Genomic DNA, 25,334 nt, shown 5'->3' with positions numbered 1-25,334 from the left:
CAGAATATCACATCAAACACATGCAGGCATACTGGAGGCAAACGCATTCACTAAGCTGATTCAAACAGAGTAACATTTTATGGGCAGTAATTCTTCTCTCTTAATTGCAAAATCTCCTCTTCCTTTCTTCCCTCTAATCCAAACAGATGGCAGCAACACAAGGATTTTTTTGTTTGAGCAAACACTTTGGAAAAGTTCATCTTCATGCTTCTCTAATGAAAATTCAACACTTCTCCAATTCACTGCTCTCTGCCCTCTATTCTAGACTAATCTGACATTTTAGCCAGCTGCAGCTACTTCAGGCTTTAAAGGTATGCATACATAAAAAGCTTCTGTGTCCATGAAAACCACCATGGGCTGCATCCAATGGGCTCCATTGGTAAGCTGTTGATCCCTGTATTCAGGAGCGCAAGAGATAGAGGTGTTCTTTTACTGAACAGCAATGCCACAACTGGCAGCAAATCCCGTCACTTGTATGACCTGCAACAATGCTGCAACCTCTATCCTCTACGGCTGTAAGCCAGCCAAGCTCACATTTCAGGAGAGTGCTCTGAAGACACAACTTGACATTTTGTATGTTTTCTCCCTTGCCATATGCTCCCCAGCCCAGAACAGGTCTCTCTTTCCACAGGCTTCCTTCCCAGTTCACTAGGAAATGAGCAAACAGCTTCTGCTGCCATAGTAACATGTGGAGGAGAAATTAATCCATCAGGTCCTCCTTGACTTTTGTGATGTGACAAGATTTATTGCCCATAATCCATCACAGAGAAGAGAACCCTGGTGCCCTCCATCATTCTGATCTATATTAAACAGTTGTTTGTTGGCAGGTATATTAACGCAGCAAGTAATTAGCGCTGTCAAAATACTTAAATAATTGCCTCCTAATGCAAAACTTTGCAAACAGATTCCCCTCCGCTGCAATTTAACATTCTCACCAATGAGATCATTTAAAAACTCATCTTGTGAGTACTGTTTTCTCCAAGAGAGAGCAGAATTTAGAGAAAGCAAAGCAGCTGGCCAAATTTTACTATGGAAGGCTGCAGGCAAACATGGCTATGGATAACTACCAAGGAGGTTCAAGCACCAGCAGCCTCAGTGCTGACTCAGAGCTGACTCACCTGCCTAGGGGCACCTCCCTTTCCTAAACAAAAGCATCAATCCCCTGGGCAAATTTCCTTTACTTAAACAATTCAATAAAAGCACTCAGAGTATTTGGTTGCCATCCTAAACTAGCAGCTATTGACTTCTAGCACCCAAGAGGACACAAAATCAGGCTAGGTTAGGAATGAATCTGATTCTTTCCTTTACTTGGAAAGAGCACAGAGTTCATATACATCCTTAACTGTAGTATGATACATCACGCATCAAAAACTATGTTTCACATAAGAAATTTTAACTTGGGAACCTTGGGATTTAAGAATTTTCAAATTAGAAGCCAAACTGCATTACCAAGCAAGCTTGCTTCAGACCCCTATATACTTAATCTGGATACTGGAGGCAGAACAAAGATTCATTAAACCAAGAATCTTACTGTCCTGTTTCTCTGAGTGCTGATCAGCAGCTCTCTGCTCTGAATTGGCAGCAGCTGTATTTCTATGGGAAGGTAAGCAGATCTCCACATACCTCACTACCACAGTTAGCTTTACCAGTCATTATAGCGCTACGATGCAAGAGGACTGCCTGAAGTCATGTTGTTACTGGTTCTTCCCTGTGTAATCCTAGAATACAGTGTTCCCTATATGAAATGTCTCGTGATTGGAACAGGACACAATGAACTCTGAAAAAAAACAGCCACAGAAACTACCCCTTTCATGCTAACAAACAAGTTATCGTCCTTTCATCTCATTTGATTTTACCTTACCCAGAAATACCAGTGTTGAATACAACTTCCCCTGCTGTGGAGGATGGATAGCCAAAAGAATATCCCTTCATCTTCGTTCCATCTTGCAGCACCAAGTTTGCTGTCTGCACCTAGAGAAAGGCACATGAAGACACTCAAACACAGGAGGAAAAGGCTTGATATTTACACACATAACAGCTTGGACAATGCCTTTCATGCCTTATGATTTATGTGTCTCTGCCCCCCTCCCGTTCCCAGCTGTCAAGATACTGTCTGTTTTATTTGTCTTCTGCTGTTCTTTTTCTCCCTAATAGTTAGAGAACATCATGCTTCTAGAGGAGGCAAGGCAGCCAGCAAACCTCAACACAAGCAAAACACACGCTCATGTTACCACGGGATTAAACCAGCTCCTTCCACATCATTTTGTTCCTTTCTTCCACCACGGTATCTGGTATAATAACTCTACAGGAAGAGTTGCCTCTCTCCTCAGTGTTTGCTCAAGGCTTGTTGCTGAGTATGCTGAGTATCCAACCATGAACTTTGACAGGTGCTTAACTTCTGTTGCAACTGTACAGCTAAGCCACTAAAAAATAGATGGGCTTGTGTCAGAAGACAGAATTCAACATAGAAATCCATCCTGCCACAGAGGAATTCACATCAGATACTTGTGATCTCAGTTAACTAATGGGTAGACAAAAATTGTACTCAAAGAGGTAGGTGTCTGGAAAAAAAACTATATAAAAAATCACCCTCAAAACAACAGCTCTTCCCTGAGCATTGCAGCGCTAACTCAAGTTATGGAAGTAACTTGAATGTATTTAGAGGCACTCACTAAACAAAGGCCTGAGAACAGCAAAAGCACGCAGCCTAGCTTTCTGTTCTGATACAGCAATTTGAGGACAGCTTTGAAGACTGCTTAAAAAAAAACCAACAACAACAAAAAAACCACTGATCCGGGTGTATTGTGGTTTTCAGATGTCATAAATGAATTAGCTGTGAATTTTAAAATGAAATGTATAGAGTTGCAATCAGACATTCAGCTCAAAGCAAATGTGATTGAGCCTCCCTACCATTTCTCTCCTACCTGAGGAAAAAAAACCTCACTTCATAATCCTGCCCTACTCATATCATCGCTATTTGGCAGTACACACATTTGTCAACAATTAGTATCAGGGATGAGGTACAGGAAGAGTAAAATTTCATTTAAAATCTCTGACAAACACCTTGAGAACTCACTGAGAACTGCAGCTACTTCCATTAAGAACTAGACTGATGCATTAGGTAATATAAAATCAGGGCATTTAGTTTTATGGCTCGTACTCTCCTTTTTTAAGGTTTTAATAAAAACATTAATTGTTATCTACCTACAATTAACCATGTTGTATGGTTATAAGCATATATATGCTTATTATACAGTTATTATACGGTTATAAGCATATATATAAGCATTTTACAAGGGCTGCTCTGAGGGTAATTGCCATACCTGATCATATAATGTTGGCCCACAGTGTCAGAGGTAGATGGTGGTGGTTGCTAAGAGTTTGCTCTATCAAACAGTTACACTGCTTGTTATCTGTTGTAGTTTCCATGAAAATAGCTGAGGCATTACTTTTAGGACACCATACATTATCATGTGCCTACAGACCAATGTTGCTCTTCCACAATGCAGCCACAGGCAGACAAAGGTGCACGTCCCATCGATAACTGGGTTGGGAGTTCTTGGCAAGGTCACTGCTGACATGCAGGGGAAGACAGAGTAAGTGAACCTGGAAATAAGTTTGTTAACAAATTTCAGGGATTAAAAAAAATTGGAAGATAAATCTTTCAGACACCAAGAAACTCCCACTTCTGTAACGCATACACAGAGCACAGACCAGACTGGTCAGAGCCAGAGTTGTGCCAAGTCGGTCCATCAAGCAGCAGCTCTTAGCATGGCTGATCTTCACATTGGTTTGTGTGTATGTGCGTGTTTGTGCTGAAGTTGTTTTGCGTCTGTATGTTTTATAGGTTATTTTTGGTTGGTGTGGTTGTTTGTTTTCCAGACAGAAGGATTCCTCATACTGAGGGCTTTTTAAAATGAAGAATCAAGATCAATGCGCTGTAGAAAGGAGCAGGAGAGCTGCTTTCCATTAACAGCACATCAGCTCAACAGTCACAGCAAGGAGAAATTTCATTCCCGGCATTGAACATTTTGTAACAATCATGGCCAACATTCATCTGGAGCTGCTCTGCAGTTATAAATACTGCACAAATCAATTACTAATGTACTGCAGAATACACTAAAAATCAAACCGCGCTGCCAAGTAATTGAATTGCGTGCATCTGGGATGGTTTTAGCCCTGCATTTTTTCCTCATTAATGTCAAGCATCCAGTCATTCTCAAAAGGTTTAGCTATCACTTTCTGAGCCTTCTCATATGATTGGATGGGATAGTCAGTAACACCACAGTCCTCCCACAGCTATTGATACAGTTTTTGCAGCTATAGATCTAGCCCCAGTAAAAATCATGGCTTGGTCAGCCCCCTAATCTCCTAAAACGTCTCTCACTACAGCAAGCTTCCATACCATCAAGGGTTTATTAAGCAGAGAGGTGACCTGGGTGCCTTGGGCTGTGTTGGACAGGACCTCCACCCTTTCTAAAATCCAGCCCCCCATTACCAACACAGCAGGCTGAAACAGCTTCTCTCAGACTTGGTTTCAGGAGATGGATCCTGGAATGCCCCTATTCACAGCCCACATAATTTGAGTCCATCCAAATATCAGCCCCAGTTTAAGCAAGTCCTATCGCTTACTGAGGCAAGCTGGGGTCAGCATTTCAATCACAGCCAAACCTGCAAACACTGCCCGGTAGGATCCTCCAAGGAAGTGGAATCTGCTATGGTAGAACAACCAGAAAAATTAAAATCCACCTAGCTCCAAAATCCAGTGCATTGACCAGGACCTTTGAGGCTCACCCTCACCATGATAATTAACAGGAACCTGCAAGTCCTTCTGCACATCAGACCTGTTCTTCTACACACTGAGACAGCAGAGAAATCACTTCTGTTGAATAGAAGCCCTGTTGTGCCATTAGAGCCCCTACATGGTGTTCAAGTAATGCAGTGGGATGACCCTGAGCAACCATAACCTGCTTCAGGTTCAGCTACAGAAAGGATAGATGCTCAGAAGCTTTCTTCCTCTCCTTGATTTATTGTTCGTAATTAAGAGCTTGGTTTGTTTGATGAGCATTCTTGAAGCAATTACTCTTACTTACATTTCCAGCAGAGGTGTTACCACATCCCTCAGTCGCCAGCCTACTTGTTTTTTCAGTTTTGTTTCTAATGTGAAAAGTGATTTACAGGCTATAAAAANTTCCAGCAGAGGTGTTACCACATCCCTCAGTCGCCAGCCTACTTGTTTTTTCAGTTTTGTTTCTAATGTGAAAAGTGATTTACAGGCTATAAAAAAGGCCAATAGGCTCAATTGGGGATTAGCTGGAGAGATTTTTGTTTGTAAGTTAAAAAAAAACAACAACAACAAAAAACACAGGGAAAAAAACAAATATCCCAGAGCTGCCATGAGATTCTATTTCCTCCCCACACACCAGTGGCTTTCCCTTAGAAGAGCTCCTTGTCCTCCAGAGAGGTTGCAAAGCTCTAGAAGAGCTCTGAGAAGGATGGAGGTAGCTAACAGAAAGGGTGATGCTGCTGCCAAAGCACCATAGGAATTTGTTTATCTTGCCAAAGGAGCTTTAAGAGCTAACTAGTTCAGGTCCCACTTCACTAAGCACTCCACACATGAAGAAAAAGCATTGTACCAATTGAGGAAAAAAAAAGAATAGAGTATAAAACCGGATGAAATTAGCTCCTGCTGGATCTCCTGCTCTAGCAGCCCGTCTTCCCCACAGAAAAGATGATGAAGACCTGCCAAACAGCAGTACAACTTCCTTTTTAAAGAAAGGCTTCCTTAACCCTTGTACTGGAAAGTAAACAGGTAATATTTCTTCCTTCACACTTGCCTCACAGAGAAGCCAGTCAAGGAAGTTTTTCCACTCCAAAGAGATAATTCAGCTTCTCTTGGCAAAGACAGTCTGAACTCTGAATGCTGGGCTGCAGGGGGACTATGAGTACACCCAGCACTGTGGACAGGTTGTGTGCACAGCAGAGACAGCTGGGATTCACTTTCAGCACAGCCCAGCTTACTTCCCTGTGGTAGAAAGATGGTAAAATGTCTCCTTGCCAAGGCAGGCCATGATTCCACTCTGGCACACTTCCTGGCACACACATTCAGCTGGCTGCTACCAGCCAAAGTATTAGAAGGGCAGAAAAAGCCCAAAGCCAACACATCTCTTGTGCTGCAGAAATCTTGCGCCAGGACTGTGCTGCATCTATGCCAAATAACCAGCAACAAAGGAAGCGTCTTCTCCTTGCTAGAAAGCTGTCTTCTTGTGAGTAATATGCCATCTGGATGCTGCTAACTGTCAAGTCTTCTTTTGCCAGCCTTTTTGTTTGTTTGAACACATATGATTTCCTCACATTTGCTTATGGCTAGAACAAGAAAAAGCAGAAAGGCAGGAATAAAAAGACGAATCAGGTGCCAAGTCAAGGTGTTACATATCCCAAAGATGTTTCACACTTAGGCTGACTTTACAGAGAAGGTCTGGACTGGCTCTTTTACCATTCATGTCAAAGAGACAGCAAAGTCAGGTATCACAGTGAAAAACTCACAGCTCCTACAACTTGAACTCCGTAGCATTTCTTAAAGCTGTTCACAACAATGCCACCAATATTTGCCCTTGATTAAAAAAGGAGGAGGAGGAACCAAAAGAGGCAAAGAAGGTAGTGGAAGCCACGGAGCATCAGAGGAAAGGAGCATCCTTCTTTCCCACCCTGCAGTAACTCATCCCATCTGTGGAGAATAAGGCCCCATTTCACTTCCAAAACGAGAGGGACAGAGTAACACGCAACTGATCTTTCACCTCCTTACCCGTCTCTGCTCCCCAGCCAGTCATTTTCTCAGTTATTTTCCACCTGCTTCAAAATGGATTTGAGGAGCCTTTTTACAGTCATCTGAAATAGTTTCTAAAGCCAGCGCTCAAAAATTCTCATTTCTAACTATATTTTTAGCTTGCTTCTGGTGTTTATGTGTTTCTTTTTAATAGCTCTCCCAATCCTCTCCTTACAAGCCAGTTATACTGTTACAAGCCACCTATTTATTGCTCATACAACTCTTTACATCCCCATATAACTACACTGGCCTCAGATGAGCATTAAATGATATGAGCTTCAAGTTAAAGTTTGCCCATTCCTGAACTGCAAAGAAGCACAATTATGCCAACAGCAGCGATGCTAAGCATCCCTATGGAGCCCTTGGGGGTCTCAGATCTGCTTTTTGCCCACTTTTACCCTTGGATGCTCTATCTCTCCCGCAGAACTGAAGGGCAGGGTGCAGAGCAGGGGTGTACAGACCTTCCAGTCCCCATATTCCAGGGGACACAACCACACTTCCTCACATACACTGAGTTTAAAAGGACAAAAATCAGACTTAGGAGAATAATTATCAGGCATTCTCCCAAAACTACCACTCTCCCTTATACTTCCTAATACTTAGAGTATACATAGATCAGAAATATGTTTTCATTGTATTTTGTTATATTCCCTAAAATAGCCCACTGAGAAAAAGCGATCAAAGGCAACTAAACACTAATTTCAGGTCTACAATGATGTGGGAATGAGATCATTACCTATGCTACCATTAGCCCACACACCTTAATTACCCTACATTTCACAGTTTCTACAACCTTCCTACAAATACCCATTACAGTTAATGATGGCTGCAACACCAAACCCAGACCTTGGTCACTGTGTCACAATTACACTCAACTACCACACTCATAGGCAAAGCTATGTAACCATTTAGCCTTCTAAGACTACTTACCCTTAAATTCTCCCATGTGCCTGCTGCTTTACTGCTTACATAAGTGCATTAGATACCATTTAACTTCTACATGTCCCATAAAAAGATTGGTGTACAAGCTTGTCACTGCCTTAAAGAAAAGCCCCAAGACAGGAATCAAGGTTTTGTATTTCAGATTCTGAATTCAAACATGCAGGTGTTGCCCCTGACAAAGGTGATACAAGCTGAGATCTCAATTTAAGAGTCACAGTCTCCTAAGTTAAGCAAGGTATCAGCCTTACTGCTTTTCATAAATTGAAACATCTGCTTCAGCAGCACAAACTACCACAGCTACTAACCTAAATTATCAAGTCCAGCACACGAACAGCTTTCCCCAGAGTCAAGGATAAGGCAGTGTATGTCAAACAATACATAACATAAAGACACTGATGGCTGGCTAACACCACAGCTAGTCACCGTGCAAGTACAAAATCACCAGGCCCCAGATTTTCAGTGCACAGTACTTTCTGACTACCCTGCAACAGGTCCTGCTGTACACACTGAAAGAGAAAGAAAGAGAAAGTGAGGCCATTTCCTTCTCACCCTCCTGGGGTATATAATTGTTATTGCTGTCACTAAGGTTAAAAGAGCTCCCAAGGGTTTCACGTGGCATTTATTTATTAAATACGTATTCATTTCCCTTGTCAAGAAAATTGGCAAGCACAGAATTAAGTAGATGCTAGAACAGCTGGTACTGTAACTCTGTCACAGTTGGGCAGCAGTTTTCTAAGAGCTTGAAACTTCTTAATCAGATGCCTCAGTATCATGAGATAGAACCTTGTAGGTCTGGCACTCTGCAGACTATGAATGAGCAACAACACATGTACCTAACACATCAAATTGTCACTTCAGCTGTTAATCCATCAGAGTAAAAACACATGGGATCCAGTCTGATAAAGGTGCCTACCAGAATTATCCTGGGATATGTAAAGAAAGAGGATATCTCAAAGTCTGAACCAGCAATCTTAACCATGGGCTACAAAGCTTTACCAGCAGAAGATGCTTTTACCACGGCAGACAGCTATAACCGCTCCAAATAGTACAGCAGGAATTACATCCTTCTAAGTCAGATCTGATTGCAGAGCCTGGATAAAGCTGGTGGGAGGAAGATTATTGCACTGCGCTATAAGACAGCGAACAAGGTAGCAGTTCACACCCGCTGTGAACTCTCAGGGAGGGAAAGACAGGTCCATTAGCAAGTATGCCAGTCACAACACAGCCTCTACTTTAAGTACCAGTCAGACAAAACTAAACTGAAAACTCACGTGTTGAAAGACGGGATAAGAACTGGGATGCTACTTTCCTCATTTGATTTCTCTCTCCTTTGCCACCAATTTTAAAGAAGTAATGGCTCTTTTGCAGGAGCCCAGAGAAGCTTTATTCTTGGAAATCAGTGGCCACAGCCCAAGTGTCCCATAGTTTTTCCCAGCACCCACTGAAACAACACTCCTTCTGTTGCTAATTTAATTACACTGATATTCCACATACAAACACACCTGAATCCCAAAAGGGGACTCAAATCACATGGAAAACCTTGGGAGGTACCTGATACCAAAACACCTACAGTGCTACGGAATTCATACCCAAGTCCCAGCTCACCACTGTGTCATGCTGCATCTGTCCCAGTTGTCAAATACAACTCTTGTATATAAAGAACAGAAGAAAGCTGGGGCGGTGAACCAAGAGTTCAAGTCCATAAGATGAAGCAGTGATGCAGAAATATATTCACAAAGAACCATCTACATCTCTGATTAAATTCAGAACCAGTTGGTTTTCAATGCAGTGATAACAGGTGCTACATAGACCCAACGGTGCCTCAAGTCATACTTGAAGTGATGTTTGTTTTTACATATCTAGTTGATTCATGCTGACTGGACTGAAGTGCTGCTCTGCTAGCTATCGATCCTATAGAAAGGTGGGGTGTTTGTAGAGAAAATGCCATAAATATTTAACCAAAACCTTGAACTTCCACCTTCTGGTGCAATTTACTCCACTATTCCAGACTACACAAAAAGCATTTTCTTATCTAATAAAACTGTTTAGCCAAGCAAACCCCCTACTTCAGGTTCAGACAAATCTCAGTCAGATCAGCTTGACATGCCTAGGTAAACCCTGTTATCTGCAACGAGCTATCTCTAGGCATGCCAAAACATCTATTAGACCAGGGTAGCTCCCTGCTAGCAGTTACTGTTACCTTGACGCTCAACAACCTGGTACCACTCCTCCAGGAATTCCAGTGATCAGCAGACACTTTGCAAAACTCCAGTCTGCCTTTCAAAGTCTTCACCACTTTGCAAGCTGTCAAAATTCTTGTCATCTTGATAGCTGCTGAAGTGTAAAGTTGAAAGAAAACAAGTCAAAGCAAAAATCCACTCGTATGTGTTTCTTCAAGATTTGGCATAGGCAATACACTCTTGCAGATAACAGGAGAAGAGGATACGCAGCAGGTGTGCTGGACTGACTGTACAGCACTGCCCTATGCCCTCCCATGTATTCTGCCATTAAAAGCCCCTGGTGCAGCCCCACCTTTCTCCAGCCCCTCCTTGAAGGGGTGCTTGCTTAGGAACCCTTGCAACAATAATCTTTAGGTGGCCCCTGAGCAATGCGTAAGGGTTGCATCACAGGCCAGATGCTAACTTTACCTACTAGAAGACAGCAGAGCTTCCTGAGAAACTGCACCTGCAGCAAGGAAGACAGTCCTCACTCTGAAACAAATACCTTACATTTCAATAAGAGACATAGAACTGCACTGCTTCTTCTCATAACTGCATGTGACCTGTGCAAATTAAGAGTCTCTCTGTTCACAGTGATCTTTCCAGTACTCTCCAGTGTATAAAGTGGGATAAAGCAAAGTAAGCAAACTGCAAGTGAGTGGACTGTGAAGACCTACACCTTGTACTGGAAAGGTTATCTTAATGTACAAATACATACAAATGTATTCACGCATGCAATTCAGAAGCCAGTTTTCTTCCAAAGTCACAATTCACATTACATTGTCTTTCTACTGCCACAAAACTTCCACTAAGGATATACATAAGGGCAAATTCTGCACTCCATCTACTTCTACCAACAGCACTGAGGTCACTTTGTGTCCTAGACAAACACATATTGGAAACAGAATCAACCCACAGTGCTAATGTAACTACCCTAGCTGCTAATTCCTAACTCCATCCTTTTAACCACATGAATTTTAATGTGGCTGCACAATGAGGGAGATAGATCCAGCTACAGACACGTAGGAGAGATAGAAAGAAGATATTTCTGATCTGACTCTAAGGCCAGCAAATGCAATAAGCGTTCCCAACAGAAGCCTCATTTCCAAAAAGCCTGTCCACAGACAAACAAGCCTTTCAGTGGTTTGGACAGATATTTAATATGTGCTGCATTTAACAAATAAATACCTTCCATAGAGGTACAGTCAATAAGGAATGATGAATCAATGAGGAAAAACAAACCTAGCACAGAACAATGCAGAAAGAAACACAGAGACCAATGGTTTCATGGAAATACAACCAGACTTAAAGCTCGCCTGTCTGTACATTACTTGAATCCGTCAAGTCCCTTCACAGAACTAAGCTTGGGCAGGCACTCTGGAAGAATACATATCAGAGAAACCGGGAATGTAAAGCCATGATGGCAGATGATCACTCAGGCAACAGCAGCTCAAGTAGTGGGAAATAAACAAGTACACGCAAGTTACGCCTCCTACCCTTCAGCATAAATACTTGGAAAAAGGCAGACAGCATTTTGTTTCAAATTCATTCATACTGTGTCCTACACAGACGGGGAACAAGGCAAGAAGAGGAAAGTGCTCATTAAAATGAAGAGCTTTTTCTGTTTACAAATGAAATTCATCATACAGCATCACTGTACCATAAAATCAAACAAAGTCAGTGGTCTGTGGCTTTGTGAATCCCCAGGGCTCAGATATTCAGAGAAAACTAAGTGCCTACATTTTTCAAAGGCTTCAAACAAACAACTTGATTTTCAGAAAAGTGGTCAGAGAGCACTTGAGGTCCAACTTAGTGCCCCTGGATTGGCATGCTAAAGCTGAAGCTCCCAAAGCCACCCATCGTAGCTGGAAAGCTCTGCTATAAGCAAGACCTGCAGAACTTCCATGTTGGATGCACTCACCTGCTATAGAGCAGCATGACTGCTAAAGGGAAGGGGGAGAACTGCTCACCTGACTGAACTAAACACTCCTCCACTGGAAGGGAACATAGGCTGCAAAGCTGCAACTTTGCAGAGGACAGCAGATCACATTAGATCTGGGATCATAGCGACACATGTTGACAAGGGAAAGCTGGACTTATTTGCCTTGCATGATTTCACCACAGGACATCACTAGGTCTGTCTTTCGCATTATTCTGTCCCACGTACAGCTCAGTTGTACCACAGTCACAACTGTGGTGCAGACTCAACATGGAGGTAATGCTCAGACCTTGAGTACCAGTGCTAGCCATTTCCAGCTCTTCTGCTTCACAGAAGACAAGCAACCCCAGCCTCACAGCAGACCAAAAGACATGATCTTGACCATATCAACTGCAGTGTCTTGAAGGAAATCCAGGAGCAGGAAAGCAGCAATACGCTCCTGTACAGCTATCACTGCTCCCTAAACTACAGTCCTAGTTACTTGCAGGAACAGCCTAGTACTTTCCTTAGGAAGAACTGAAAGAAAGTTCTCCAAATACAAGGAAATTCTTAACAGTTCTTAATGCTGAAAGGACAAATTTTTACTACAATTCTGAAAATGGAGATAGGGTAATTTTATCAAGTTCTGAATTTCGTGCTCCCTCTCAAATCCATGACAAAAGGTAAAAACTAAAATAAAATGCAGAGATTATCAAGACTGCCTGTTACAACTATCACATTCTCTCCACCTAATCTTAGCATTATTCAGCTGCCTTTGCAAATTCCAGTAACAGATCTATATATCCCTGTCAACTTTTGAAGTTATTGCAGGAAAATGACTGTCGTTTTCAATTTCTCTGTAAAAAAAAACAACAAAACACATGACTAGTTCTGTTCTCACTTGAAGGGCAAGAAATAGAGCCAATTTGTGCACATCTGTCCCAGATCCGTGCCAGTTAAAATCCCAACTAACTGCCCTTCAACTCAACTGAGCTTCAGTAACATAAATCTCGCTGGGCTGGGACCAGTGTAATAAGCAGTCCAGAGAAATTGCTTGGATTCTGCTCATAGCTGACATGAGAGGGAAGTTTTTTCCAAGTGTTTTTCAGATGTCTTTGGAAGTCTGTCCTGCCATCTGTCAGGCTGTATCTCATTTCTGACCACCACGTCTTGCTCTGACTAAAACACACTCCAAAAATATTGGGTGGAAAAGCAAAGTAATTGATGGTGCCAGCAAGAATGAAGTTCTCCATTGCCACAGGGAAAAAGACCAACACACCCCTCCTTCCCTCAGCCAGCAGAAAAATCTTCAAAGTGATGTGGAAATGCTGTCTTTCAAGAGAAGGTGCACTTGCTTCTCAAGGAAACTCAGTGAAAGCACCAAAAGCAGATAAATTATGTGAAGTTTTCCCAAACCTCTTCAACATCTTTACCAATGATCTGGATAGTGGGACTGAGTACCTCCTCAGCAAATCACTTATGACACCAGCCTGAGCTGATACGACAGAGGGAAGTGATGCTATGCAGAAGGACCTGGACAGGCTTGAGAAGTGGGCCTACACTAACCTAATGAGGCTCACTAAGGGCAAGTGCAAGGTGATACACTTGGGTTATAGCAATCCAGGTATGTGTACAGACTGTGAGAACAACTCCTTAAGAGCAGCCCTGCAGAGAAGGGCCTGGGAGTGTTCATCCATGGAAGTGCCCAAGGCTATGTTGGCTGGGGCCCTGAACAGCCTGACCTGGTGGGTAGCAACCAGTCCGTGACAGGTGGGTTGGCACTGGATGATCTCCAAAGGTCTGTTACAAACCAAAGCATTTTAAGATGATTTTATGATTTCCTAATCAGGAGTTTATCAAACAAGATAAGCACTATGAACGTAACAGTAAGTTTAAGGTAGGTAACAATTTCTGTCCACAGCATACTGCTAACAGCTCTATTAAACCTGTTTACCTCAGAAAATATCACTTACTATTTTTGGTATAGATAGAGGAGGGATAAACTAAAATTGTACTGTTCACGTGCAAATGAACTAACAGCATCCCTGCATTCCCATCACCTGTTCCTCTTGGATTGCCACAGGAGAGAAAGTATGCTCAGTTATACTTGCAGATCTGCTGCTTTGAGCCAATCTCAAATCAAATGAAGCACTTCAAGCAAAAACCACAATACTTAAAAATAAACACTTCAGCTGTGATGCAAAGTATCACAAACCAAGGATTTTTTAAAAGTAAGACCGATGTTCACCTGAGTGTATGGAGATAAGCTGAAGGGAAGAACAAAGTATGTGCCTAAGCCTTTGCCTTTCCTTCCAAAGTTCTGCCTATTTTAGAAGGAGGTCTGAGGAAAGATGTACTTTAAATTTCAGTAGGAAAAGTTCATGGTAGATCAAAAGACAATCTTCACAATTCTGATTCATCCTTATCGACTCACATAATTGTACATCCTGTCATTTTTCCTTTTTCCTGAAGTCCAGCCAGACAATATCAGCTCATTATTAGAGAACTTCAGCCCTCAAATAAGAAACAAAAAAGGTTTGTAGATGTGATAAACAACTTCAGGACATGTTACTGACTTCAGCATAGGCGATAAATAAAACAGTTATATTTCAAATGACTGCAAATAGAAGCCTTGCCAGACTTCTGGATACAGCAGGTCTCCTGTATGCATGCAGCTCAACCGCACACCTGCTTCAAAGGCAAGCCTGGCATTATCCTGCACTTGGGAATTCACATCACATGAATCACGCTGCACATCCAGAGACACGAGTTTGAAAGTTCAGGAAAGCCAGCAGAACAACACATGCAATTTAGTGCACCACAGTTCTGGGGAATGGCTGATCCATTCTGCAACACCTGGAACCTGACAGCTCCTAAGAACTAATACTTTGACAGAGGAAAGCTGCACATGAGTGAAAATAATAAGATCAAAGTTAGCCTGTAGCAATTCCCCTTCTGATTTAGTCTAAGTCATGTTTTGTGTAAACAGGATGCATTCAAGTCTGCATGATCTTTAATTGTTTCAGAATACCTTCATGCAGTTGGAAAATTGATAACCATGTCTTACCGAGAAACCAAATAAACCTTAATAAAAACCCACCTGCTTGATTCCTCACATATGGAGAGATTGATAGTAACTCAAACAGCCCAACATTGCTGATTGCTGACCTTCCTTTTACACGTTATTCTACTATTGACCTGAATACATTTGGGTAAACTTTCATCACACTACTCCAGTTTCAGTAAAGCAGAGAACGGGTTTGACAATAGCTCAGATAACCCAGGACTAGCACTAAGAATATTCTACACTTACCCACATGGCCACTCCATTATTTCCTTATGCTGACCATTATGATCCTGCAGAGAGTAGAAGAAAATCTGCACTTGCAAGTCCTGAGAGTCACTGAGAAAGGCCTTAATTTCCAGTTAGCAACTGAATAAAATGGTTGAGAAAAGGGAGAACACCTGGAAGAATCTCGCAGGGATCATAACCATCACAAGTTCACATCAGACCAGTTGGATGATCAGATGTTTAATTTTCCTTTGCCTTTTTACATCTTCACGCTCATTTATGTTTCATCCTCTGTATTTACTAGCCAGAGACAGCTAAATATTGCAAGAATACAAGAGAAGTTTTTCTGCTTTCAAAGACACCAAAGCAAAGCTTTTGCTGACAGCTTTAAGTGGCTCGTACAAGCCTGCATGAAAAGCAGCAGAACTAACACACATCTTTACACCTTTTCCCCTTGTTTCCATGTTCTTTCCTACTTGCTGCTTCTGCACAGACTGATTCTGACTGCCCACTTCTGCTGAGTACAGCTGGCACTAGCAATGGCAGAAAGCACAGTTCTGAAGCATGACTGTGAAATGCAGAAGTGTGTTCTCAGAATAAAAAAAAAGAGTACAAAACCTGAGTATAATAGCATGAAGAAATTCTGTTCCTAAGTCCCAGTCCTGCAGTCCTCATGGAGAAAAACATGAATGTCTTGTTGAAAGAGAACTTACAGCTCTGAGCCTTGAGACAACTTCCATTAATAGAATCACAATGTGCAATTAACCTTTCAATAAGATGCACAAATCTCCGGTTGACAAGGGATTGGGATACAGTGCAGAACTCAGCCTGTTTTCCTCATGGGTCTTTGACTAACAAATGCCTCAGTCTGAGGAAAACATGGAGACATTTGTACTTGTGGATGCAAAGCTGTAACTTATAACTTGAAAACTCTTTCTAGATCTGATTGAGCACCGCTTTTTGTTCAGGAGTTCAAACAAACAAAACAACAACAGTTTTAAAAACCAAAATCCGGTCTTAATGTAAAACTGCAAGCAGTTATTTGAATGCCTGTGCAACTCCATGTAAAGAAAATAACGACAGAATTTTTTTTTAGACTAGATATTATGATATCAGATAAATACTTTAGAGTAAGTATCAGGAAGAAAATCTTTACTGTGAGGGTGGTGAGATACTGGCACAGGTTGCCCAGTGAGGCTGTGGATGCCCCCTCCCTGGAAGCATTCAAGGCCAGGCTGGATGGGGCTGAGAGCAGCCTGGTTTAGAGGGAGGCGTCCCTGCCTACAGCAGGGGGTTGGAACTAGAGGATATTAAAGGTCCCTTCCAACCCAAACCATTCTATCATACTGTGAAATGCAATTCTCACCTCTTAAATTAATTTTTTCCTTACATTCTTTGTTTTCAAACCAAAAACCAGAAAGCAAATTTCATTTAAGAAGTGAAAACTTTTGTTCTGGTATTTTAACTCAAGTGTCAAAAAGCATCAGAATCAAACCAGAATACAGTTTCACTTTCCTTCACAAAGCTTAAATCTGGCCTACCTGACAGCAAGCAGTATCTCAGCATTGCAAGGTAAACAGCTCTGGAAATGAACTTTCACGCAGTTCTCTGGAAATGAACTTTCATAAAGTGAAGGAAACATGCCTCCAGTGTATCTGGAGCAGCAACAAATATTAAAGGCATTCAGGATACAAAAGAGCTCACAATCAATCTACGCACCCTGCAATTGTCTCATTTAACATCCCACATGGTACTCTGAAACAATATTAAGAGTTTGATTTTAAAAAATACTGTAGCAAACTCATTTAAAATCTCAAACCAAGGTCACATCAAAGACAGTCTTTAAAAATAAAAAGGGGCGGGGGGGGTGGGGGACGACACAAATTTCTTGTTAACTCTGCCCGCTGTGGCACCTTCCTACTTATCCAGTCGTTGTGGATAAGCTGTGATCAAGGCAGCCTTTTGGCCAGTAAGGTTTATACAATGCCTGACAAGAAGACTGTTATATCTATTCCCAGGTTAGAGAAAATCCATTTTCAACAAGATTAAACTTCTTTCAGGCTTGAGCAGCTCAGGGTGTGCTGATCTGCTGTCTGGAATACAGGGTCTGTGCTTCACCCAAACTTAACCAAGATAAGGCTCTTATCATCAGCTAAAGAAAAAGAATCAAAGTCTTGAAAAATGGGTCAAATTCCATTGCCACTGGGATTAGCAGTTCCTCTTAGATCAGCTGACTAGGAGAAAATAGAGAAAAGCCCTTGCCATATCTGAGAGAGACTGACATTATCCCAAAAGTCCAACCTCAGAAAACCCTTACTTGGCTAAAACTGAGCGTAGCCAGAAGAGCCAAAGTGGTTTTATGAAATAAAAGCAAATCAGAAGGGCTACATAAACAGTCTCTCCCATGCTACACATCCTTTACACAGTTTAAAAATAGCATGACCTTACAGTGCAAGATTAGCCACATTTGCTGAGGATGACTCTCATCACGTTTGCTTCCTTCCGTGGCAGAGCTATCATGGCTGAATATGTGATAGAGTACTACTACACACCAGTGTAGTGTTTGCTCTAACAAAGGAAAGCAAAACTGCCTTGCCCTTGATTAGAATACAAAGATTATTATCTAGAACGAAGGCTGCAACATAAACAGTCACTGAGCTTCTACTTTATGCACACGCACACACATATAAATGCATGAACACAAGCACACACTGTGTCCACTGCACAGTTCTACCATTTTGCTCCTCATCGCGGTATTTGTTTTTTCTCGAGTTAGATGTAACATCTGTGAAACCAAAACATTTACAAAGAAATCCTGTTATGGAAGAGCCACTGGATCCAACCTCACGGAAGGCATCTAGCATCTACAGAGGATGTTGGCCAGGATGTGACCCATCACAGACCTCGGGATCTGTGGCCTCAGATCTGTAAGTAGGGGGATCCAAAAGCAGAGTCAAGAATTGAGGGGAGCGAGCAAGCATCCATCAGATGAGATAAGCAATGTAACAGAAGAATATCTTATAGATAACCATAGCCTGGAACAACAGGTCCTCACAGGTAGGCACTATATAATTCATCTCTCAGTAACTGCAACTGGTTGGACAGTAGGGGACGGTTACATTACCACTCTAAGTAAAAACAACAAAAACCTCACACAACCAAAAGCTCATTGCTCCAGAGTACATCAATAGGCCAGGCCTACAGCTGGGCTCAAGAAAAAAGCAGCTCAACCAAAATAGCGCAATGTGCGATCACTGTCAGTGATTACTTGATAGGCTAATGCCTTGTGTACTCATGAAAAACATCACCTCACAGCTTTATTCAACCTGACTTGTCCCTAGCAGGAGGTACTGTGCTAATAACAGGTTTTTACTACAACAAACATCACAACAGAAGGTACAGAAAATTACCCACAAAGTTTCTTCCCAAGCTTCAAAAGCTTAATTCATTAATTTTCCCTTTGGAATATTTATAATGACTTCTAGGAAAGGAAATGCACAGTATTTCTATTTCTCTCCAGTTCAGGCTTGTTTTTCTTTTTACCCTTTAGCACTGGCCTGTGCAATGCTGGACATTCCTGGTTTTGGTGGGAGGGGAAGCTAATATTTCATAGGTATTACTTAACCAGGCCTTGGCCTCTCACCTCATATACAGCATCCTTATCAATCAGCATTTTTGTTGTTGTTTCAAAACAGAGGGTTTTCTTTCATTGCTCTGTGCTTTTTTTTTTTTTCTTCTTGCTGCTACTTTTTTTGTCCTCTTCCCATGGTTACTCAGGGGGTGAGGAGGATTAAAAGCTACACACACCATACACACAACCATGCACTGAAGAATGTGCTTCAACTTATAGATGATCTGCCACTAGGCAGATGTACTTGCCTGAGGATGGCTCTCTCTCTTTAAAGAGAACAGCAAACTACTACTAAACAGACCTATAATGTCATTTAACCAGAAGTTTTTTCTCACAAATATCAGTTAACTTAGAGAGTATATACTTTTAGGCAGCAGCTTTTATTGCACACCTATAAAGAGGACACAGACTCCCAGAAGATGTGGGAGCAAGACCAGCACTGAAGGTTTCATGCACAGGTGCACTAACCCCAAGAATACCACCAAAATTAAGTACTATCCACAGCGAGGAAGCTTATCAAGAGATTACTTTGTGAAGAATCTCTGCTAAACTCTTCCAAGCGGTGCAGAAACACAAGGAAAGCTGTGCTACAACTTGCTGCTGTCTGAGCCTTGCACAGTTTGCCTCTGAGCAGCAAGAAGCTGCAGGCACAGAAAGTGCCATTTGAACTAAGCACATATTACTTTGTGCTTAGAATGTCATTAGGAACCACAACTGCAAAGGAGTGCTTTACACAAGTGCTACCTCTTTCCTGTTCCAGTCAGGGAGACAGCCAGCTGTGCACTCTAGAAATCACATTTAACCTTTCCAGACAACATAATTCTCCCTCTCATTCCCTTCCCCACGATCCCTTTGCAGCTGCAGCACCTTCAGGAACGTGCTTTGAAGAATCCGCAAGGTGGATTAGGGCAGCATGGGTCTGATTTCCTGCATCAGCAAAAGCAATTGGCCTCAAGCCAGACCCAGCACGACCTTGGAAAAGACCTAAGTCTTCAACTCTGTTGATGCACATGAAGCTTAATGTCTACCCATCGAGGTTCCTGGCTTGGTTCAAGCCCTGCTCCTCCCCTCACTCTTACTACACCACTTCATCTTGGCAAAATGCACTATTTGTCTGAGCTCTGACCTTAACACTATTGCCTGTGCGATCCAGCAGGTAGAACAGCAATGAGGGTATGCTCCAAACAAGCCTACTTCTAGTGCTTACCATAACCATCTCACTATGAGCTTCCCTCAACAGATACACTGAAATTTTGTAGGCAGAAGATTCAATACCTGTGTAGACAAAGCAGAAAAGTCTAAAGCTCCTGCTGCTTCAACAGCAGAAGTCCACAAAAGAGGAAGACTCTGGAAACAACATGGAGCTCTATGTTTAAGCACCAGTATTAACTATGAATACACCTGTAGCTCAACCCTCAGGTTGCTTTCTGCAGCTAACTCAGCCTTTTCCAGGGCAACGGTTCCACAAAACGCAGCTAAAGATGCAGTAATTGGGACTGCATGCATTTGACATGTTAGCCACAGAGTTCTCTAGTAATGGTCTCTAACCAAAATTTCATCCTGCCAGTCATCTAATGGGTTCAAAATTAATCCAAAACTAAGACAGGTTCACAACAAAAGCTCATAAGCTTTGTGGCTTGGGCACAGCATTACCTTTAATAGTGAAATAACATCTGCTTTCATTTTTTTTTTTCTTTTTAAATTCAGACTCCTTTGCCTTCTAGCAAAGAACCATGTTACTGTATCTTCAGTTATTCAAAATAGAAACAGTATCAACCAAAGAAGCCAAGTGAAAAAGTGATAATCTGCAGAAGCACTTACAGTTTAAGTGACAATGATCTACAGGCTGCTGTTCTTTGAATCCAAGGGCCTTCTTAGGGAAGAGTCCCTCCATGTACATGATGTTTCTCCTTATTTGCTTGATGTTTTGAAAATGCCCTGGAAAGGATGCAGAAATTATTAAGGAGTTAATTGCAGACCAGAATCCCAGAGGAGAAACAGCTTTGACATTACAACTACACCTACACTACGAGAAACGCATTTCTCTTCCAATCATCTCATAAGAGGAGTCACAAGAAAGGAAACTGGCATGTGAGGCTGGAAACTTAGCAAGGAAACCAGCCCTGTGTTTCAAGCAGCGTTATGAGTTGGCAAAATATTTTCAACCGTTAACAAATTAACTTTAAAAAGAAAACACACCTTGAAAACAAAAACAAGGCAAAATATATAAAAGACATGGAGAACAAGAAACTCTCCAGCACACAGAAAACTCTGATCCTGCACTCCAGGCAGCGACCCATTGTGAGATATCACTGTGTGGGGAAGAAAACACGGTCCCACACCCTGGCACAGCCAACATGCCTTGTGTCAGCCAGCTGCAGTGGCTCCACGCCAGCTGGAAACAGCCCTCCCTACAAAAGCCTCAGCACAGCAGCTTGCTTTTCATAGGGAGTAAAACCACGCAGTGTTATGGACACATCTGTGGGGTGACAATGCTCTCCAAAGCCAGCTGCACATCTAAACTGGCATTTCTGCAGTGCTTTTGGCCAGGGACAGCTCCTTCCCTGCTGAGAGCCAGCCTCAGCTGAGCTTTATGAATGTCAACAAGGAAAAGCTCTTCCCATCTCTTTTCTTTCTGTGCTGTGTGTAAATGGCAACACCTCCAGCCTCTATGCTCAAAGCAACTCCAAACCCAGCAGCAACTGGGGCACATCACACACTAGAAAGTCTTGGCAAAGAAGGAAATATTGTGATCCACGAGAAAAACAGTTCAGCACAAGTTCACAGCTTATTAGCCCCTCGAGTACACAGAGGGAGGAAGAAATCCACAGGAAATTAGATCGATTGTGTGGCACAACACATTTGTGTGGGAGATTTTAAGACATTTATTTAGAAGCTGTCTCTGGAATTTTGTGTACTGACACTGCTAATTACGGCCATTACCGGCATAGAGACTGTTGAGCGATGCTAATGAATGCACGGCTCTCCTAGGTGTGTGACTTACTGAGGACCTGCAGGAAGGAAGAGCAGCTGAAAGAGCCTCTGTAAGCCACAGGAAGAGAAAACATTTTGGGCTGAAATTGAGCTACAGATTTTATCATAGGCAATCTCCGGGCAGCAGGAGACTTCGCACCACCTGCTCTGGCTTTACATCAGATCAGGAACCTCTCCTTCGCCAGCTGCCTTCTCTTAAAGCCCTGAGGTCTGAAAGCACTGGCTGCAATATTCCTGAAACACACTAACCGGTTTCCCTAATAGAATAAGGTATCAGGTACTACCAGAGACCACCAAATGAAACAACTGGGTCCCTTCAGTGTTACTCAGAGACATTAGATAACAAGTTAAGCCTAAACGTATTCCTCATCATCATAAAGACCCTGCTCACTACCACCCGAGCTGCTCGCACAGCTCAGCAAGAGAGTCAACAGTCACACTCAGGCACTGCACACCCTGCAGACGTGCAAAGGTGAACATGAGTACAGACAGCTGTCAAATACAGTCAAGCTGAGCAATGAGCCACATCTATATCATCACTGGTGATCACATCCCATCCAAGCACTGAGCTCTAAAGACAGCACTAAAGAAGCAAGTGCCCTCTGCAGAACTGTTCTAATCATTACAGCTATGCAAAAGAAACCTGACGTAATGCCAGCCCTGTCCAGAGATCAGTCTATTAAAATCAGAGCAAAATGTCTTCCAGATGTATTTTACATTGACCTCGCCACTGGAGCAGAGAGCTCGATCCAACCCTCAGCAGCTTCCTGTCTAGTTTTCTTTGCTTCTGTGCACAGGAAGCCCTTACTGATCTCTTCTCATCCAGGTCTGCTATCCAAACTCCCATTCCTCCCTTCACTAAGAAAGAAAGGATTCCCACACTAGCTGAAGGGTACAGTGGGAGCTGATACCTTACAGTCTCAAGGAGGAGAAAGTGGCAAAACGTCAGAGAATTGCAACATGCACTTCCCCAGAGCCTGATGTATAGAACCTCTGATCTGTGCATATTACTACCTACATAAGCAGCCACACGTTCACGCGAAGCAGAGTATTAGCTGCTTTCCCACCGCAAAGCCAGCCTCCTCCCATTTGCTGCTTGTGAGACAGGGGCATCTAGCGGCTGAGCCCTAAAAGAGCAGGGATGAGTCAGGAGCTTAAGGGAAACACAGCTGCTGCTGGCACGGAGACACACGGTTACAAAGCTGTTAGCCTAGCAGCTGCTCCACCCAGACTGAGCTGTAAAGCAAAACAGAAACACATAGCATGAGGGATACCTATATCCTTTAATACCAGCTTTCATATGTCAGACACACAGCGCGCTAGTGAACACATACAGCAACAGTCCCCTAACTCCCAGAAGCCCGTGGCTCAAAAGCCTCTTCAGCACAGCCAGAGCGATACCTTCTAAACAACCTGCCACAGCTTAACCACGTGAGTAATCCTCACTTTGATAGCTGCTCCCAGCAGCTGATGGCTGCTAGCTTTGAAAGCCAGTGTATCACCTTCTCCCATTAAGCCCGTGACAACATCCAAAGACCTGACATGCATCTACCAGAACCCACTTCCAATGTCTCTTGTCTAGTCTGAACAGCCCTACTCTGACTATTTAGTGCTTGCACATAAGACAGGTTTATTTCTTGTATATAAGACGCAGCTTATTTCCTATCTGATTAATTCTCTACCTTGTACTTCTCCTAGTTTAGCCACATTGTTGGAGATGAAATGTAAACACAGTATTTCTGAAGCAAGTGAGCCACAAACATACCTAACAGGACTCTTCCTTCTGCTCTCTTTCCCCCTACTTGTAACAACTGAGCATAAAGCTCGCATTTAAGCAGAAGCACCTACTACATCTTTAAGGTCTCTTTTCTGGATAATAATCACTGCTCAAAGCCCGAATAGGAGTGTGCACAGAGTCAAGATTGGGTTTTCTGAGTACCTGCCTTAACACCTCACCCCAGTAAAAGCAGGCAGGATTTAGGTGAGGTTTGCTCCAGATACACTATCAATATAATTGACCAACGTAGTTCAGCTCCTGTGACTGATACTTTGGCTTTGATCTCCCCACAGAAGCTGCTAAAAGAAAATAATCAATGCAAAATACAATCACACTTACAGCATATTGGGAAAATAGAATCCAATAAATAAGACACTTATCTTTCCAGATGTCCTTTAAGAATGAGAAATTTTGTCATCATAAAGCTAAGATATAACACTTGCTTTACTTTCAAAAAGCAAATCTTTTTAACTGCAGAAAACGTGACTTCTGTTTGTTGACATCACATACAGTGAACCATAACACCAACATTAAAAAACAGCCACGTTTCTAAACTTATCACTGTTTTATAGGTAGGGTTACAGCTGAAGCCATGCCCAACGTTCATGATCCTGTGGGGCACCTCCACCCAGAGCACCTGGTAAACTGGAGAGCTGCAGTAGGGCAGGTTACAGAGCTGAAGGACAACTAGTGGTAGCAAAGGACAGAGCAGGAGGAACCATTCCTCTCTGGTAGGTGTTTCTGCCCACTGTAGGCAGCTAAAGCACTAGCAGAGATTTGTATCCTCATGGAAATGAGGAAAGATGCAAGCAATCAGAAAACTTAAGACTACTGTCATGGAGAACTGTATGTAAAGTAGAATATAACACAAGATTGGTGCTATAATAAATAGCCAAAGGTTATCTATAGGAAAAACTCACCAATTCTGAGGCCTTCAGTCTAGGTGGAAAATTCTGAGATAGGTCACCCAAACTTCACAGAGGAGCAATCTCCAAGAGATGCTGCCTTAGTGGTGGTCAGCCCTTAAATGAAGGCGAGGAGAGATGGAGTCAGGCTCCACCCTTTCAGGGAGCACAGCTGAATTACCCTCACCTGTGCTCCCACAGCTGACCCGACACTTGCTTTAGCTGCTTAATCAGAGGTTCAAGCTGTGATTACCAATTTACTATACATCATTAAACATGAGTTTTAGGCGTATAACCACAGTATGCATACAACCAACCTACCAGAGTGCCATCAAGCAGGACTGAAATGCAGTAAGGATCAGGACTGTATTCCACACCATTCCTTCCTCGCTCACAGAGAACTTTCTAGAACAATCTCTGGTTTGCTAACCCAAGACCTGCTGGAGGCTGGTTTTTAACCATTTTATGTGTACTTTCAGGCTGCTTCTGCACAACACTAGCCCCTAGATGTGCTCTGAATAACTTGCTCACCTCTTTTTTCCCCCAGGGAATCCAGCACGACCTTTTTTAGATGCTACAACCACACCAGCGTTGCATCCATGCCCTCCCTCACACCCCAGCTGACTGGAACTGCGCAGGGAACATGGGACCTCGCGTATTCATTGCCTGCCTTCATTCCCTGCTCTGTGTGGGCAGATTAACAAGCAAACACCAAGGACCAGCTAAAGAACTCTAAATCCCACAGTGACAACAACAACGTGATGACACAGCCCGGCATAAGGCACCAAAATGGCTCCCCATGCCGTTATCGCTGCGTGGGGGCGGTGCGG

The 25,334-nt window shown here is 42.6% G+C and overlaps 1 protein-coding gene across 10 annotated transcripts in view; it reads right to left on the bottom strand.

The window, feature by feature from the left end:
• Window positions 1-25,334, bottom strand: part of CPS1 (carbamoyl-phosphate synthase 1) — a 112,893-nt gene that overhangs the window by 78,114 nt on the left and 9,445 nt on the right. For 3 of the 10 annotated variants that reach the window (XM_015868001.2, XM_015868002.2, XM_015868007.2), the window contains exons 1-3: window positions 24,520-24,603; window positions 9,969-10,102; window positions 1,862-1,971 (exon numbers count right to left, since the gene is read on the bottom strand). In XM_015868001.2, the coding sequence (XP_015723487.1) occupies window positions 1,862-1,971; window positions 9,969-10,091 (233 nt within the window). In that variant the 5' untranslated portion in view covers window positions 10,092-10,102; window positions 24,520-24,603. Of the gene's footprint in view, window positions 1-1,856; window positions 1,972-9,968; window positions 10,103-20,649; window positions 20,767-24,519; window positions 24,618-25,035; window positions 25,306-25,334 lie in introns of those variants that run through there. The other 7 variants (XM_032445766.1, XM_015868011.2, XM_015868003.2 and 4 more) reach the window with 5 other exon arrangements.

The sequence above is a fragment of the Coturnix japonica genome, chromosome 7 (genome assembly GCF_001577835.2).
Source record: "Coturnix japonica isolate 7356 chromosome 7, Coturnix japonica 2.1, whole genome shotgun sequence".
NCBI lineage: Eukaryota > Metazoa > Chordata > Aves > Galliformes > Phasianidae > Coturnix > Coturnix japonica.
This window is presented reverse-complemented; position numbering and strand designations above follow the sequence as displayed.